Consider the following 17,694-nt stretch of genomic DNA (forward strand, 5'->3'; position numbering starts at 1 on the left):
ACCGTCCCAGAATGTGCGTTGCTATGAGAAAGCGGTTGGTGGAGATCGCCCATTCCCACACCCTCATGGCCTCTCAACAGAGTGGGTAAGACCTGGTTCCCCCGTTTGTTGATGTACCAGACAACTGACATGTTGTCCGTCTGAATCACAATCGTTCCTACAGGAAGAAGGTCCTGAAGTGCTTGCAATGCTAACAGCACTGCCCTCATCTCTAAGACGTTGATATGCAGTGAGGTCTCCGTGAGGTCCCACGTGCCTTGGACTGTCCTGCCCGAACAATGCCCCTCCCCAACCGAGGCGAGAGGCGTCCATGGTCACCGTGGCTAGTGGAGGGGTCATAGAAAAGGGGCGTCTTTGCTGAAGGTCCGGAGATTGGAGCCACCATAGGAGGGCCCTCTTGCAGGCCCTGCTGAGGGGAACGGGATGGCTCAGAGGGTAGTGAAGAAAGGACCACTGGACCTGCAGGGTCCATTGTAAGACCCTCATGTTCAAACGTGCCATTGGCAATAGGTTGATCGCTGCCGCCATCGAGCCAAGAGCCCTCAGGACCAATTCCGCCGGGGGAACTGGAGTTTGCAGAATGGCCTGCACATGTAGCCTCAGGGATAGTAGCCGGTCTGTGGTCAAGAAAGCTAGGAGCTTGTTTTTGTCCAATCTGGCCCCTATGAAGTCTATAGTCTGAGTAAGAGACGACTTCTCTATGTTGACAGTGATCCCCAGCCGGGGAGCTAGACGAAGAAAGTAGTTTCTGGCTGCACAGAGTAGATGCCTTGTCGGGGCGGTCAGGAGCCAGTCGTCCAGGTACGGGAAGACCTGAATTCCCTGGAACCTCAGGTGGGCCGCTATCACTGCTAGCACTTTGGTGAACACCCTGGGGGCTGTGGTGAGACCAAAGGGGAGGACCCTGAATTGGAAATGACTGGCTCCCAGTCGGAAGCGGAGGAACCTCCTGGATCGCCTGTCCATCAGAATGTTGTAGTACACATCCTTGAGGTCTATAGAGCACATCCAATCGTTCTCCCTCAAAAGGGGGAGAATGGATTGAAGAGTGACCATGCGGAACTTCTCTTTGGTTACTGACAGGTTCAGGGAAGAGAGGTCGAGGATCGGTCTCAAGTCCCCTGTCTTTTTTGGCACCAAGAAGAAGCTGGAGTAAAACCCGGACCTGCACTGGTCTGGGGGGACATGTTGGATGGCTCTTTTTTTCAGCAAATGTTTGATTTCCATTGCTGCGGCCTCCCTCTGCTCGGGTGGGACATCGGGGAGGTATCTGGGGCTGCGTGGGAAACGAGAAAAGGGAATTTGGTATCCTCTGGATATGATGCGAAGCACCCAGAGGTCTGTCATGATGGACTCCCAAGCTGCTGGGTGCTTCGAGAAACGCCCCCCGACTGCCTCCAGAGTGGAGCAGTCGGGCAACCCCTCAGGGGTGTTGCGTGGGTTGGTCCGAGAAGGGTTCTCTGGATCCAAAGTTCCGCGGGCCCCCTCTGCCTCTAGGGCGGTGTCCACCCTGCCCTCCTCCACCGTTCTTAGAAAAGGACCTCTGGGGAGCAAATAAGCGGACTCCGATGGCAGACGTCTTCCTGTCCTTTTCGCTCTGGACCAAGGTATCTCGCACGGTTTTGCCGAAGAGGGCAGAACCATCAAAAGGGGCATTAGCGAACAACGCCTTAAAGAGTTCTGCTAAATCACAGTGCCGGAGCCAGGCCTGACGTCTCATAACGAGGCCCGCTCAACCAGCTCTAGCGGCTCCTTCCATGGCATGAGACAGAAGCCGCATAGAGGTGTTAGATATGGATCGTAGAGTGGCCATCTGGGTGGAGTGCAATTGTTTGTCCTCCGCCGACATGGACTCGGGGGGCGACGCAGTGTACTCTGATAAGGGCCCGCTGCAGTCGGAGCACGTGTGTCATGTAGTTCAGCGACCTCACAGAGAAGGGTAGCTGAACTAAACAGCCGCTTCCCTAGGCGGTCCATCGACTGAGACTCCTTGCTCGGGGGATGAACCGAGGGACTCTCCTGAGCACGTTCCCTCTTGGTGGCCGTTGCCACCAACATGGCATCTACAGGGGGACCCTTACTCCAGTGGGACTTGTCAGAGGGTGGGCTAAGGATCTTGTCCGGGCACTTGGGGACTGGCTCCACAGTGTTCGGCTCCTTCCACTCCCTGGTAGTGATCAAGTCTACCAGGGGGTCGGCCGGAGGGGACACCCAAGAGGTAGACGGGTCTGCTTCAAACGCCTCCAGGAACATCAGTCCGAGGTAGGCTTGGGGGCAGACCACCCCCCCCTTTATTCTGAGCATCTCCGTGATGTCACCAAATGAGATATCTTCAGGGGGTGATCTTGGGGAGCCTTCCCCTTCCTCCAAATCCGTGTCCTCAGTCAAGGACTCGGGGGAGTCCAGGTGCCTCTTCTTGCACCTTCGCTTGTGAGGGACCTCCTCGGGGGGGGGGGGGGCTGTCCGAGGAGGTCTCACCAGCATCTTGTTCCAATGGAACTACCTGGGACGTCAAAGCAGGCTGTCCCTGGGGCCGGGTGATGGAAGCCAGGCCCAACTGAGAAGGAGTGCAGGGTGGAGCCGTGGCAAGGGTCGGGGGCCTGGAATCCCTCGTCAGAACCCTCTCCACCACATCGAATGCCGAGTGAGAGCTGCTCTCTCTGGGATCTGAAAGCAGACTCTCCCTCGGATCTGACAGACGGATAGGGGCCGGCGCCGAAGTGATCAGATCAGACGGACCAGCATGCTCCGACCCGGACGGAGCCGAAGGCATACCGATACTGCCGGATCTGAAGCTCAGCCCTCGGCTCAGAGAGCTCGGATCCGAAGAAAATGAACCCGACAGACTCGAGGGAAGTGTTGGGGGGCGAAATACCTGAGACTATTGGCACCGACACACCCCCGGCTCCAAGGCTGCCCGGCTCCGAAGACTCCGAACCCGGGAAATGGGATGGAGAAGGAGCTATCGGGGCAAAGAAGGGGGTCGAGCAGGAGCACTCCCATCTGCAGTTGGGCCTGGAGGAATCTTCTCATCATCCGGTGCAAATCTGCATCTGTACTTCTCGTAGATCTCGACGAGGCCACCGAGGTGGGGCGGGAGTGTCGCCTCGATGACCTCGAAGGAGATCGGGTCTCCTCCTCCTCAGGACCCGGTGCAAAGCACGGGGACCGGATCCGAGATTATGGGTAGGGGGAGGAGCTTGGAGCTCGGATCGAAAGCTGTTGAAAACTGTCGGATCCGATTCCCCAAAGGTTGCTGCACAAACGAAGTTAATTACTTCAGATCATTATTTTACATATATTGTTCACAAAATATCATTTACTTCTAAGTAATTTGCTCCTTCCCTTTTCTAAAGATTCCATTTCCAGATTTTTTTTCTCTTTTACAATATTCAATGCTTCAAATACAGCTGGTTTAGATTTTGATTTCCATTTTCTATTAATTGCTTTTTTATTAGCCAACAGAATTAAACTATTCTTAATAACCTAATTAATGCATCAAATAGTGTCGGACCATCAAAAACACTGTAGCACAACAGTGATCATCCCCATTCTCCACTAATAGGGTACCCTTCACTTTAACTCTCCACTCCCTCCACTTCAATAAGGTCTGAGCTTATCTGGACCATTTCCTGCCCACCTTCAATTACTTATACTTACTCTGAAATTTTTTTGGTTGGGGGGAGGCATGTTGTACTTTTTGCAAAGATCCAAACATACCATATTTACCAGGAAGCCTTTTATTTTCAGACAGGACCCAGTTACAGAGTTATATCAATCAGGATAGTATGACAAGGCTGTACTAGAAAATCATGCACATTTCAGGTTTGTAGACAGCTTTCAGTAAGGAACACCAATCTTTCTCTCAAACCTCTGTCACTTTAGTCAGCTCTGTGATGTACAGAGATGAAGCCCTGACTAGGGTACAGGTGGCCAAGTATGAATAGCATTCAGGTGCTTGTAAGAACTGGCAGGGGAGGGGATGGAAGCGAGTGGATGTTTCTGGATTGCCCATCTTGAGGGGAGGAAGACAGGTCTGGCTAGCCACATGAGTATGAACTAGTAGAAAAACTAGATATTACACGTTAAGGAGCTTTTGCCTAGCAAGCATGCAGTACTGAGCACATTTGTTATGTTAAAACAACAGGAATGCAGAGTGTGAAGGCAACTCTTCCTTTCAGAGGGCAATGTAGCTTGAAACAGCCATGGGGGGCTACTCCACCAGGGAGAGTGTAAGACTACCTCACAGGTCAGTAAGCTGGTCTATTCCCTGCTACCCAGCTCTCACCATGGGACAGATGAACCAATTGGATTTCCTGGGAATAAACCCAGGAGCTCTTGCCTAACCTAGGAATGCCTGGCACTCATCTATGTGGAACGAATGGGCTGACTGAGTGAAGGCAGATGAGCGATCAGGCAGGTACTGGGGATTAAAAATCTCAATTACTTTAATGCCCACCCCCAATGTCATGCGAATATGTACATTCCAGAACTGGTGAAAAATTTCTCTTTTTATATATGAAAAATGACCACTGCAGCTTTACGTCAACTTACTGGTAGAGCTACACTGTGCAGTGTTCTACTGAACATCTTTGCAGTGCGTCACAACTCTGTCTGCCACCCCAGACTGGTCTCAGGATTATTTTTACCTGGCAAATCTTGCTCTAACCTTACTATGTCAATGGGCCCATTTAAACATTAAAAAAAATAAAATGGAAAGAACAGACTGGCAACAGATTATTTCATCACTTAGGGTAAATGTCTTGGCCTAGATGCTTAACTTGGTAAGCTTTCCCTTTTGGATGGATGCCATTTTAAATAAATTGTGTGATGGACATGGACAGTATCGCTGTAGTATCAAATTTTCAGCAAACAGTAACAAAGCACAACATGGTGCATCTATAGGGAATTTGTTCACAAGGTATGTGGTTTTGTCAGAAGGTGTAGCCAAATGACATGAAAAGTGGCTAAATCCTCCATTAAACCATATCCGTGAGTGCATTACCATGCTTGCTCAATACTTTACCTTCTGTTTTGTTATTTAATCTGCAAGTATTTTTCAGCTCCGAGTTATGGTAGTATCCTTTTATCAATGTAACACATTTTGATAAATACGGTTAAATGTTTTTACAGTTCTTAAATATGACAGACAGTACTGAGATTTCATTGTTAATTTTTATAACAAAGTCAAAACCCTGGCAATAACTCATAAGCAACTGGTTCTGCAGAAAATTAAAAAAAAAAAAAAAAAACGGTACTTACGTATTATCGCAACCACTTTCCTGACATAACAAGCGTCTGATTTACGAGCCCTTCTCCTGCTGAAACTCATTATTGTAATTAACGCACACACATGCCATAACATTACACATCCGCACTTATAACTGTGGTATTTTCAAACTTTGTCATTGATGGCTTACGCTGCCTAGGTTTCAGATTACCATCTTGGCCGATCACATTCTTTCCCACTTCCCCTCCATCAAGCTGGTTTACAAACGGAATTGCATCCTCTCTTACTTGTAAATGTGGACGATTCTTATTACTATTATTTTCATTATCATTTTAATATTTTTGCTGTTTACTGTTGGTTAGGCAGACAACATCAGTGGTGAGATTAACCATTTTTGTTTGTGTGCGCGCACATCCACTAAACAATCTTATATTTCCCATAGTGGTTTCTGTCTTGGCATGACAATCAAATAAACTTTTTTTTTCTATTGTCATATGCTGTCAGAATGAGCTTCACACAGTCTGTTAATATATTTTTTACAGTGGCCGTGACTTTTTGGATTTTCCAGAAGAATGTTTGGCTGAAAAACACAAATTTTAACACTCGCTTATTTGTAATGCACAGTAAATGGGAAGAGTAATTTTGCCGTTCTTCCTGTTCCTGCTGCCTACCCAATGTGATACAACAGTGGTTAGGAATTAAAACAATCCTTTTCAGTAGTACATGCTGGCAGTTGTTTCTCGACAAGTCACAATTATGCCTGCTTAAAAATGTGGTTGCGATAATACGTAAGTACCAAAAAACTTGTTGCCATGTCTGTCTATACCATATACATGTAAGACCACTTTATGGAAATAAATCATACTGTACCTCAACAGAATCCATAAGTCCTTGCAGCAGTTTCTTCTGGTAGGAAAATTCTCCATCTCCAACAGGCAGATAACCCAGTGTGTTTATTGCTCTTTCTTTCATCTATAAATAAAAAAGAACTGTTAAACAGATCTTTCATAACCATTTTAAGATTTCAAAAAAAATTTCAACTGAAAAAACTTTATAATCTCTGGGGACTGCATCCTTATGTTATTCTGTCAGCGTTTTTTTTTTGCTTACTCATCTCTGTTAGCAGTAAATTTGACTTTCCTTTTATTTGCATGTGCAAAGCCTGAAAATGGCCCCTTGAGCTCAATAGTCTACCTCAGGCAATGAATGTATTTGAGGTATAAACTTATTTAAAAAGCCTGCTAAACAGATAAATACTTTCCTATGAACAATTTGTCATAAGAACCGCACAGACATTTTCATGCACATAGTTATGTTTCAGTATCGGAATGTCATCCTTCTAGAGGAACTGACATAATAGTTAAGGTGTTTACCTCATATAAACAAGGTACAAGATTTGATTCTCACCTTTGGGGGGAATTGGCTAGGCTTGAAATGGCCATAAAGGTAGTAATCATAATATGCAATTAATATACACACACTCAACTATAATTAAGAAGAAAATAAAAAAATACCCAACTAACCATTTAGACTACTTGCAAGGTGTGTCATTTCACTTTTAAAAATTAATGATATTTCATTAAATATGAACATGATCTATAATGTAGCCAAGCTTAATAATCCCAATTTTGGTCAAAACCTGTAAGTTACTGACGTAGTCCTCATTCAAATCATATTTCCTCAGACATGGTTGCAGTCACAAATTAGAAAAAAAGGAAGAGCAATAGCCTTTTTCCAATTTCTGCTTTTTTGCCTTTCTGGCAACTGCTAACAGATAGCAAAAGAGGTTAACAAAGTTATTTTAACAAAAAAGAGAGATGTTCTGTTAAATAATATCAAGAGCCTAAACAACTGAGATGTATCTGACCTAATAGCTTGAGCAAATAACTGAAATGGGTTTTCTTAGCTCCCCGAACCTCATGTTAACTGGCCCAGCCCCCTATACTTAATGTTTACGCCTGATCTACCCACTACCCTCCAACCCCCTCAGACTTGCTCCATTATCACTGGGGCTGGTCTTTGATCATGAGGATGTCCTAAAGATCAGATCGTCTATGCTTCCATATAGGTTAGTGGTTTATGACCTACCCGCTCCACCCAAACTCGTTGATTTTGTCTGATGACAACCTCCCTCTCTTGTCAAACAGTACACAGTCTTATTAATTACTTTCCCAATCTTACCAGGAGTATAACAGGCAAAACATAAACATGCCCATTTAAATATTTTCCAAAACAGGGATTTATTTTTAGCAGATATCAATACTAATAGCTTATCTATTTCAGACAGATCCTGATGACTAGTCTGATTCAAATAACTCTGGTAAGATTCTGATATGGAAGATCTACAAATTAACAAACGTTTACAAAGTTATGATTTAGAACTTTTTTTATTTAATAATAATATTGCTAAGATAATAAGACTGTGCAGTTCTTTGTTTTAGTTTCTGTCATAATTAAAATTTTAGAAAACATAAAACTGTCTGTCATTCTACACTGAGAACCCATCTCCAGGATTCAATCTGTATTTGTGTAGAACTTTGCCTCCAGTCACTTAATAATATACCTTTTCATTTTACACAGTTAAATCAGAATGAAAATGCTCTCATCTTCCAATATAGGATTTTACCACACCTGTTTTTGCTCACCCAACTTTCTTTCTGGGTTGTTTTAGTCCCCGGGAACACTACTTTTATTCAAATTTCTGCAGGCCCTGTCCAGAGATTTTGGCTTAGGCAGATATCTTGAATGGGCTCTCTGTGGAAATGAAAGTTTGATCCATCAAGTATAGTCTGCTATAACACTCACAACGACTTGCATAAGTAAAGTGAGCAAAAACTACACTATCAACAAAATGAATTCTCTTCTCTCTCTCTCTCTCTCTCACACAGAAAACATTTAATGAAAATATGGAGCACATGGCTTTCATGGATGGAACATGTTACCTTCAGTGAAAAGATCAGTAAGACAAAAAGGGAAGTTCCCAGAAGGATTTCATTCAGGTAGAGAAACAGTGAAGTCCTTCTAGCATCATTATTAAAAAGAATGCACTATGACAGATGTGTTGGCTACAAATAGCCATACACCTAAAATACTTCTGCAGAGGTTGTACATCTTACTTGTATATAAAAGCATGGCACTGCATTTATTTCACAATCACTAAAAAGATCTTCATTGTTTGAAATCTCACATCACCTCTTTAAAACCATAAAACTGTCAGCAATCAAGAAAAAAAAGACAAGCTCTAAGCAACTGAGACAAAACAAAAATATAAGAGCCAGGTAACAAGACTAAACAATCTTACCTTGTTGGTTTCTTTGCCAGATGTTATTCTGGCCAACAAGTTCTCAACAAGATGCTGTTTTGTAAAGCCTGGGCCATCATCAGGAATGGGCAGTACTCCACGTCGGCCAATTTCACCAAGAGCAGTGCATGCAGCCACTGATAAAAGTGGAGAGGGATTGTCCAAAAATGAACCTGCATGAAGGAAAAAAAACAAATATAAGAATTTAAATAAAAAAGATAGTTATTTCTGATTGATTACCTAAAATCAGTAAATATATTAGGATCTGTGTGCAATCTTCTATACTAGTTGGAGTATGGACTGAGCAGAGCATTCAAACACTATAAAATCATTCTGCTAAAAATGTATACGATACTCAACTCTGTGGCACAGAGGGATAAAGGCATGATTATGACCAAGATGACCAAGCTCAGTAAGTGGCTTGGGCACTAGAAGATCAGGGAAGGGTAGGACTGAGTGGCCTACACTGGCATACTCATCCTGTGGTCAGAAAGATGGTGATTTTGGTTGGCTGGTTGATCATATGCAAGAGAGAGCATGAATCCCACTGAATACAGCACTAGGGGGACAGTGGCTTCCCAAATCCAAGATGGTGACATTAGCTCTCATGTAGTGGGGAAGCATGCATATGCCAGTAGGGGTTGAAATACAGAAAACATCCATGGTGACTCGGGTGCCTATATCCGCCACCAGGGTCAGAGTTACAGCCACAGCATGAAACTCCCCTCATGGCTGGCTGTCTGATGGCTGGGGGTTTTCCTTGCCTGGTTAAGGGAAGAACTGGGCACTGTTTGCCATTTGGTGGTTGACAGGAACAGAGCTACAAATAAAATGATATGATACAAATAGTTTACATGGTATCAGGAATAAATCCATGGAAATATATCCCATATAAACATAGCTTACATTAGTATCAATTATAGCAACAATCTGAAAGTAGTTGTGGTTATGGTTCAGAAACACCAGTGTCATCATCACTTCTATTACAGATGTACACAAAGTCACTAGAGATGAACTTGTTTTACTAGCAAAAATGAAATAACTGAAAATATGAAAGTGAACACCTAGAAGTCAAAAAGGGAAAAGAAGGTATGAAAACTGGTTCTATAGGCACCTAGTGTACTTTTTGTGAGCTAACAATAGAGGAATCTTCAAGTAAATACAATTTCCATCCAACAAAGGGTGTTTTGGGCAAAGATGCTCATTATTTCTGTTCTTTTCATGAACAGCTACAAACAAAGCAATGTTCATTAAAGGAGGGCATGGCCCTACACTTGTAGTCCTTTGCCAAGGATAAGAAAAATACCATGAAGGGAGTAAGGCAAGAGCTCAGACCCTTTTGATTTTATTCCAAAAAGATCTGAATTATGTTAAGCACCTATATAGCTATCTATCCTCCAAAAAATATAAATCAGAAGGGTCTTCATTCAATGAAAGAATACTAAACAGCATTTACTCAAATCACGACAAAATGGCTTTCAAAAATAAGGCAATTAATAACTGCTTTTGCAATTCCCAGCTTAGTCCTAAATTGCACATTCAAGCAATAAAACTTGCCTGAAGCATGGTAACCAGACCCACACAGAAACAAGTTTCAAGGTGGCCCCAAAAGCAGCTACTACTATAAAAGACTGGACCTTAACAGAACCTGGTAATGATTTCTGATTTCCCTTTCATGCAGTAAAATAACTTGATGGTGTTAGCTAAAATACGGCAGCCTAAGTTCTCCTTGCCTGCCTTTGGCACAGGAAACAGTTGCTCAGATTTTATGAAACTTGTAGTTCTATTAACATATCAGGTTAAAGATCTTTTAACACCTAAATTGTTCAAAATTATTCTCCAGGAGCAGCTATGTCTATTAAATACATTGAAAAATGAACAGATTAATTCAGAGTAAACTCTGAGATGACTTCAGAAAGAAAGATTTAGTTATGCAGTTACCTACCATTAACCTAGATCTTCATGGACTGAAGTCAGAAAGGTCTCGAACAATGCACTCTCTCCACCAAGATATGGAATGGCAATTTCTAAGTCTTTTCTCATTGTTCATTTCACTGATGCTTTCTGTTGTCTAGACTTTCAGTGCAGGTATTAAAAGTCTATCAAATATAGAAGCACAAAACCAACCCGTTCAGTCTGTGATTGCCTAAAGGCCATCAGAGCAAAGGAAGAAAGGGCTCCTACCAAAAAGTAAAGTACAAAAATCCCATTTGTGTGATGGAGAGAAAGTCAGACCTTATAATCCTAACTCATGAAGATCTGGGTTATGACATGTATCGACAAAGTCCAGTTGGGTAAGAACTTGCTGATCACTGTTGTAGTATTCCTGACATATGGGTTGTCATCGCTGACATCCAGCCAGGATACCAAAGCTTTACCTTCCCAAGGTTGTATGTCTGATGCAAGACCTCAGCTCATAATCATACGGTATAGAGACAGACAGACAAGCATGGATCATAAGACTATCTCCAAGCCAGCAGCTTGCAGAATACTGAGAATGGACAATGGGGGGCCATACTAGCCTCTGATGGAGTATCTGTAGTGGGCAACTGAGAGATAAAGTGACGTACTATGAGTTCTACAACCTCAGCGAGTACGTCACATTCTGAAATGTTGGGACTGGGTACCCATTCTGAGCCTCAATCATCTTCTTACATGGAAGAGGAACATCCAGGATGCAGATTTAACCATCTTGGACTGTGTCAGGCATTTAAGATGCTAAGTTTCCAGAAAGGTGTTGAGAGAGGAAAGTCTTGACCCAAGGGTTTTCAGGATGAACAATTGACAAATACAGCAGGATTTCTGATCATGTTCTGGGTCTAGAGAGAAAAGACGCTTAGTGTCCAAGTCCCTGTATGGAATCTGCCTACTGCACTCATACATAACCCCTCCTAGCTAACATCTAACAAATTTGAACAAAAACAACGTAAGCAAAAAAGGCAAAGAAAAGTTCCCCAACAGGGCACTTATCTAAGAAAACAGAGTGAAACAATGATACCAATGACCAAACAGCAATCAGTCTAACAGATGCAAGACCTGTGTTTGGGCTGGCAGCAAGATATTCTGAGGATCAATGTTCATACGTACTTCTATATACTCCTACACTTACGAGCTGAGGTCATGCGTCAGATGTATGACCTAGAGAAGGTAAAGATTTGGTGCCCAGCCAAACATCTGCACTGACAAAGCCATATGTCAGAAATACTACAACAGTGATTTCAGTCAGGATATTTCAACTATTTTATAAGGACTGTAATCTGAAGAGTCTTCACCACTGCAAGCCTGTCAGGCTCAGGCAGATAAGGCAAATAGTTATCAAAAGTCCAGTAATAACTTGTTAGCAAAACCCAGCTTAGCTTTGAAAGCAATGTCAAAACTATATCATCTCACAACATTATGTGTGCGAAGTCCAGATCAATGTATTAAACATATCTTGGTAATGATAAAAGAAGCATATAATGATTTGCTATCCAACAAATAACTTGAGGTTATGTAACCAGCTAGCTAAATATCAATAGGCTTTAGAGTGGACAGCCATGAGGCCCTTAGCAAAGGGAACAAATAACGATTAGTTTTCTGGTAAGAATTCCAACTAATGTTAAGTTAAAGCAATCAAGACATAAATACAGTTGTTGAAACCTTAAGGTTTTAAGGTCAGAAATGTATAAATGCACACGGACATACATAGAAATGTATGTCTGTATATATATATATATATATATATATATATATATATATATATATATATATATACACACACACACACACGCACAATATGGATGACTTGCTTACTATGACTGTCAGTAAATTCAGACTTACTGATTGAAGTTGATCGTACTTGCACAACTGGGACAGCATGGAAAACTATTACATACATTAATGGCTGGGCTGATGAGATAAACATTAGGTAAAGTGCAAACAGAACACCATTTATAAAAAGAAGTCACCTTTGCTAGTAAACATCACTGAACTCCTATTAAACATGATACTACAGATGACAACTTTGAAATTTAATTTACAGTTACAGGGCAATTAGAGGATTTAGAGCAAGTAGAAGAAAATAAAAAAGAAAGAAGGGGAGAAGGTCGAAACAAATAACTAGAAAAAGAAAATAAATTGATCAAAGCCTATAATGCAAACAGAATATCTACTAAAAATGAATCTGCTTTATGTAATACCCAGATTATAGGGAATGATGACACTGTTCAATCATAAAATATTCAGTCTATACAAAATTATATAGTTTTCCAACAGAAAATGAAGTAGAAAAAAGAGACAAGGGGCATGTTAAAAGAAATAGAAACTAAACTTCAAAGGACTTAAGAATATTACTGAAAAAAGGAGAGATTTGCAAAGGTTGACAACATAGCTCAGGTTATGGAAGTGCAAAGAGCTCTATGAAAACTGTATGCTTGAAAATAAAGTATGTGGTAAAAACAGTGGGATTAATAAGACTAAGGGTGATGAAGATCATTATTTTGTAACAATTAATGGAGCAGACATTACTGAATTAGAAGTGGGTGTTTCTTCAGATCTGGGTAGAAATTTTCTACTAGTAACTGTTGATTCACCTATTAGAGAAAGTGAAATTTAAATGTGCAGAGAACATAATGAACATCAAACTATGCTTGCCAGGACCAAAAGTATAAGATGTGAGTAGTGACTTAGGATACCCTAATGTAAGGAAGTTTGAAGCTGTTTTTATTCATATTAGTTAAATGATCTCACTCATCTTCAAAGACCTGCTATTAGTAGGGAAACTACAGCCCTCTTAGATAACATAGCTTGTACAGGTGTTAGACCATACTTTTCACAAATCGTAATTCAAAGGCAAATTCAGATTACTGGGTTAAATACCAACATGAAAAATGGTCCATTTTAAAAAGTGGAAATGTATAGAACACTTGAGCCTAATTTTGGTCACTCATACTCAGATCGGCTACAGTCCACTTGTCCAGACAAAGGAAGAGAATTTTTGCAGCTGATGTACTACAATATTTGACTAACATTGGATTTTTGCCAGGTCAGAAACTTAACAGTTCATATATAGCAAAAGATGATTTATCTGTGCTGGTTGTTAAAGTTAACAGCATTAGCAATATTTTTATTGGAAAATTTGGTGTGTTCACATATAGTTGATATTGTTATTATTTGTAAAACATAGAAAAATGACTGGAAATCAGTTCTGTCAGGGCATGCTTTTTCCACGTTCTAACAAAAAGCAGATAGATATCTTATGAAAAATATTAAAGACTGTTATTAAGAAAGAAGTTATGTACTTTCCATAACATTCAATCTGTGTTGTCCATTTTCATTCTTCCTCAACTGATGGGTTCGGATCAGATACTTGGATCCAACTCGGATGTTACAGTAGCTCATGGCCTCCAACAAACTCTCAAGCTCCTTCCCTATCCATAATGCACTACTCCCAATGTCCCTCAGATCCTATTTACAGCTTGAGAGAGAAACTATAAAGGAATTGCCATAACTGGAGTTCAACGAAAGGAACATAAATATCCTTGAACTGTCTCATTCCTCCAGAAGTCAGTTAATGAGAAACTGAGGGGGATGGAGCGTGTGGAGTTGAGGAAGAATGAAAATAGACAACATACATGGAAGGTTATGTTAAGTACATAACTTCTTTATCTGTTGTTGTCCATTTTCATTCCTCAACTGATGGAACAGAGTCCCCAGCTATCTAAATTTCCAGGTGGACTCTAAGGAAGGATATTCCTAGGTACGGATGAGTAAAGGCTGCCCTTCCCCATGAGACCAGATCTAGTTTGTAATGAGTGACAAAGGTAGGAGGATTTGACCAAGTTGCAGCCGCACATATATTGTTCATAGAGGCTCTAGACTGGAATACGGTAGACGTTGCCATAGATATGGTTGAATGAGTCTTTAGTGGTTTTGGTAAGGGGAGATTGCATTTCATTTGTCTATAACAAATTGAATCTATCAACCATCTGACTAGAGTTCCTTTGTGACTGATTCGCCCAACTTTTTATGTGCAAAGAAAACAAATAACTGTTCTGTCTTTCTAACCTCTTTTGTTCTGTGCAGGTAGAAATTTAATTGTCTACGAACATCCAGTAAATGCAGCACATATTCTCCTTTATTTGTAAAGTTTGTTAAGAATACTGACAGGTTAATGGCTTGGTTAATGTTGGATTCTGACACCACCTTATGTAGGAAGGAAGCACTGGTACAAAAGGTGACCCTATCTTTATGAAAAATCAAGTATGGAGGCTTTGAAGATAATGCTTGAAGTTCTGAAATTCTATCAGATGTCATTGCAGCTAAAAAGACAAGTTTCCCAGGTCAAAAATGTTAGATAAGGGAGAATGTATCAAGGCCTGCAGTACCAAATTTAAATCCTATGGTGGTATGGGGTCTTTATATGGGGGTCTTAGCAGAAGAGTACCTTTCAAAAAGGATTTGCATAGTTTAGAGGAAGCCAGGGACGAATTTTGAAACCCCACATTAAAATTAGAGATTGCTGTGAACTGAACTTTAATAGTTGATGAACTGGCACCCTCATTAAACAAAGAATGAATTGGAGCTGAGAAGGGGTCTATCTGATTCTGCTCTGCCCAAAAAAGAACCTTCTCCATTTACTCCTGTAGAAGTTCCTTGCAGAAGGTTTATGGGAAGATAAAAGTATGGAACAGACAGGGGAAGAGAGCATTGGTTGACTGGCTATTAAGGGAATTGGAGAAACCATGTTGTTAGTTTGAAGTTTAAGATATCCAGTTTACCCATACCCGTCAGGTGAGACAGTAGGTCTGGAGTTGGATGCCAAATCCAAGGGGGGTACAGTAGATGATGCCAAAAGAAGGGGAACCAAACCTGTCAAAGCCATGAAGGTGCAATGAGGATGACTTTTACTCTTCAACCTGGCTGCTTTCTTTAACAATTTGGGGAATTGGAGGATACGCATAAAGAAGACCAGGAGGGGGGTAATCATGGAGCACAGTATCCCTTGATGACTCTCCCAGTGAGAGGGATCAGGACAAAGAAGCTGCTGCACTTATTATTCAGGGGAGATGCAAAAAGATCGCAGCAAGGCTGGCCCCACCGACTGAAAATCATTTCTGCCATCTTGTTGTTGAGAGAACACTCATGAGGCAGTAAAATGGACCTGCACAATTTGAACACTATTATGTTGGACTTCCCCAGAATGCGTCGCCATTAGAAAACAGTTGGAAGAAATCACCCATTGCCACACTCTGAGGGCTTCTCGACAAAGAGGATGAGATCTGGTACCCCCTGTTTGTTGATGGAGCAAACTATTGACATGTTGTCCATTTGGAGTGCAACTGTCCCAAGAGGGAGAGAGTCTTAGAATGCTTCCAACATGAAAAGCACCACTCTCATTTCCAGAACACTGATATGCAAGTTGGCCTCTTTGGGGGACCAAATGCATTGAACTCTTTTCCCCAGAAAATCTCTCCCACTCCACCCAATCTGGGAAGTGTCCATGGTCACTATAACTTTGGGCTGAAGAAGAATGAAAGGACTACCTGGCAACAGTTGTGACTGCATCCACCAGGAAAGATACTGTCTGCATACCTGAGTTACTCTTATCTTCACTGACTTTGGCTGAAAAAGAATTGATCGTGGAGTTGCTAGCATCCACTGTACAATCCTTATGTAGTATCTTGTTAAAGGAACAAACTATTGCCATTGGCATTGATCCCAGAGCTTGCAGAATCAATTTGGCTGAAATTCTGGTACTGCAAATTGTTTTCCTAACCTGCTATCCTATTGTCTGTACTCCTGAGAGGGGAAGAGATGCTACCATATATACTGTTTTGAATACTGCTCCTATGACTTCCAGTGTCCTTGCTCAGAAAGGGCAGAATGGACTGAACAGTAATAATCTGGAATTTGGTTTGTCAAACTGATTTGTTCAGTACACTGAGATCTAAAACTGGTCTTCAGTCCCATGTCATCTTTGGCACTAAAAAGAATCTTGAGTAAGTTCCGGACTCTGTTTGGTCTGGTTGGACCTCTTGGATGACTTTTTCTACAGCTTTTGAATTTCTAGTACTGCTCCTTCCCTCTGATTGGGTGGAACATCGGGGATTTTTCTGAACAAAGTAGGTGGTAGGGAAAAGGGAATAATATAATTCTCTGCACCCAAGTGTCTTTGTTATGTTTAACTCATTACATCCAAGTGACACCTCCAGATGCATCTGCAGTTAACTCTTACTGACGACCTCTAGGCATTAAATATTGCTTGTTCACATTTGCAGCAATACTTCCAAAACCATGCTGCGTACAAGGTTTTAAAAGATTTCATCTTAAAGCTTATACAATGGCAAACTCAAAACTCAACTGCATTAATATTTGACCTCTGTCTAGTGCAGTAAATAAAGATTAACTGCTATTTTATGATATTAATTTATATAGATATCATTTTCACATTTTCCTAAATATCTCAACAACCAAGCAACACAGACAGAACTCCTTAACCTCATATGAAAGCTCTCAGCTAGATGGATAAAATGCTTCTGGCTGTGTGTATGTAACTTGAGAAGTTGCTAAGATATTGTAAGTTTACAAAATTTTACAAATGTAATAGTTACTGTGTTTACTGTGACTTATAAAATTTGGTTTAAGACCTAGAACCTAAAGAATACTACCACTATAAAAATGGTTTGTGCTGAAGAGTTTGCCATTTATACTGTTTTTCATAACCCCTATGGTTCCAGAGATATGAACATTTGTTTGAAATGTGAGGACATAATATGATTCTGTCAAAAGGCTTAACTCTGCCCATTGGAAGTTACAGTGCAAACTTCTTGAGCTCCATTGGTGTGGAATGAGTTAAGCAAGCTTCCAGCTGCAGAGATAAGTGACCCCCTGACTGCTTCCAGAGGAAGGCAATTGGGTCTCTCTTCAGAAGAGCTGAAAAGGTCTGTTGGAAAAGGAATCTCTAGACCCTCGGTTTTGCAGGCCTCCTCTGCCAAGAGGGCATCTTCAACCATTCAGATAAATCCACAACACAAACTAAACTAAAGAAAAAACCACATGCAAGGCCTGCAGAGACTCTGAAAGGACAAAATAACTCGCACCAAAGTTAAAACTTCTAACAACACAAAAACATTAAGATATTATTCTTAAAACTTCATCAGATCAGCGTCTTCTACCATTATTA

General features: G+C 41.4%; 1 protein-coding gene across 1 annotated transcript in view; it reads right to left on the bottom strand.

The window, feature by feature from the left end:
* ECPAS (Ecm29 proteasome adaptor and scaffold) overlaps positions 1–17,694 on the bottom strand; it is a 2,158,898-nt gene that overhangs the window by 1,083,158 nt on the left and 1,058,046 nt on the right. Inside the window, exons 22-23 of the mRNA XM_044061033.1 lie at positions 8,532–8,704; positions 6,101–6,202 (exon numbers count right to left, since the gene is read on the bottom strand). Coding sequence (XP_043916968.1) covers positions 6,101–6,202; positions 8,532–8,704 — 275 coding nt within the window. The remainder of the gene's footprint in view (positions 1–6,100; positions 6,203–8,531; positions 8,705–17,694) is intronic.

Source organism: Protopterus annectens, chromosome 2.part0 (assembly GCF_019279795.1).
Source record: "Protopterus annectens isolate FY-2018-M chromosome 2.part0, PAN1.0, whole genome shotgun sequence".
Lineage (NCBI taxonomy): Eukaryota > Metazoa > Chordata > Ceratodontiformes > Protopteridae > Protopterus > Protopterus annectens.